This window comes from Papio anubis, unplaced genomic scaffold, assembly GCF_008728515.1.
Source record: "Papio anubis isolate 15944 unplaced genomic scaffold, Panubis1.0 scaffold7466, whole genome shotgun sequence".
Lineage (NCBI taxonomy): Eukaryota > Metazoa > Chordata > Mammalia > Primates > Cercopithecidae > Papio > Papio anubis.
Window position 1 is genome coordinate 1 of NW_022167689.1, and position 1,235 is coordinate 1,235.

Sequence of the window (1,235 nt, forward strand, 5' to 3'; positions counted from 1 at the left end):
CTGGTGTCTTTGTCTGACTCTACCCCTTTGTTGAACAGCCCAGTTTACTGTCGTGGGGCCCGCTGATCCCATCCTGGCCACGGTTGGAGAAAACACTACGTTACGCTGCCATCTGTCACCCGAGAAAAATGCTGAGGACATGGAGGTGCGGTGGTTCCGGTCTCAGTTCTCCCCCGCAGTGTTTGTGTATAAGGGTGGGAGAGAGAGAACAGAGGAGCAGATGGAGGAGTACCGAAGAAGAACCACCTTTGTGAGCAAAGACATCAGCAGGGGCATCGTGGCCCTGATCATACACAACGTCACAGCCCAGGAGAACGGCACCTACCGCTGTTACTTCCAAGAAGGCAGGTCCTACGATGAGGCCATCCTGCACCTCATGGTGGCAGGTGCGTTGCTTCATTTTGCTTTGTTACTTTGGCACAGTGTGACTCTGGGGAAGGTTTCTCTCCCAACCTCATGCCCATTGCAGACCAGCAAATTTTTCTCTGGAATCCCATTTCCACAGGGAGATACGACAGGGACACTCTCCCTGTGGAAACGGAATTCCAGGGAAAAATCCTTCCTCCTGCACAAGGGCCACACGAGTGGGTTTGCCCTGCTAAACCAAGTGCTTCACTTCTTGAGAAGCACATGCAGAATTCAGCTGAGGCCGTGAGCAGGGGAAAATGGTCACTCTCAGAAGAAAAGTCTTATGCATGCCTTAGCATTGAACTGTGCACTTCTTTTTTTTTTTTTTTTCTTTTTGAGACAGAGTCTTGCTCTGTTGCACCCTCGCTGGCACAATCTCATCTCACTGCAACCTCTGCCTCCCAGGTTGCACTTCTGAGAGTGAGAGGAGACACTGTCAATAATTGTTCCAAGACAACTGGAATAAACGATTGCCCAGAGAACGGTGACATATCAAATCTTACTTCCTGATAAATATTAACCCTGACTTCTTCTTTCCCAAAATGCTGATTGCAGAGAGATTGACTTATTGTAAATAGATGGTTTCGTTAAAGCAAGACGAAATACAGAAGCAAAACTATACATAGTTCCTGCTAACTCCATAGAGAAAGACTACAAAGTTCACTGGGAGGTAATAGGGAAGCCTTCAACATAAAAATGCATTTAAACTGGGATTTCTAGGAGTTTGTTAAAATGACATTAAGTGATTACTTCAGTTTTGGGGTTAATGTATTATGCTTTAAAAGGTATATTTGGGCCAGGCGCAGTGGTTCACACCTGTAATAAGA

General features: G+C 46.5%; 1 protein-coding gene across 1 annotated transcript; it reads left to right on the plus strand.

Annotated features, from left to right (window-relative positions):
- Nucleotides 1-41: 41 nt before the first annotated feature.
- Nucleotides 42-744, plus strand: LOC116273479 (selection and upkeep of intraepithelial T-cells protein 1-like). The gene has a single exon (XM_031662555.1). It carries the CDS (start codon nucleotides 140-142, stop codon nucleotides 653-655), a length of 516 nt encoding a protein of 171 aa, XP_031518415.1. The 5' UTR covers nucleotides 42-139; the 3' UTR covers nucleotides 656-744.
- The last annotated feature ends 491 nt before the right edge of the window (nucleotides 745-1,235 follow it).

Coding starts and splice junctions, on each gene's coding strand:
- LOC116273479 (XM_031662555.1), top strand. CDS start 140: ATGGAGGTGCGGTGGTTCCGGTCTCAGTTCTCCCCCGCAGTGTTTGTG.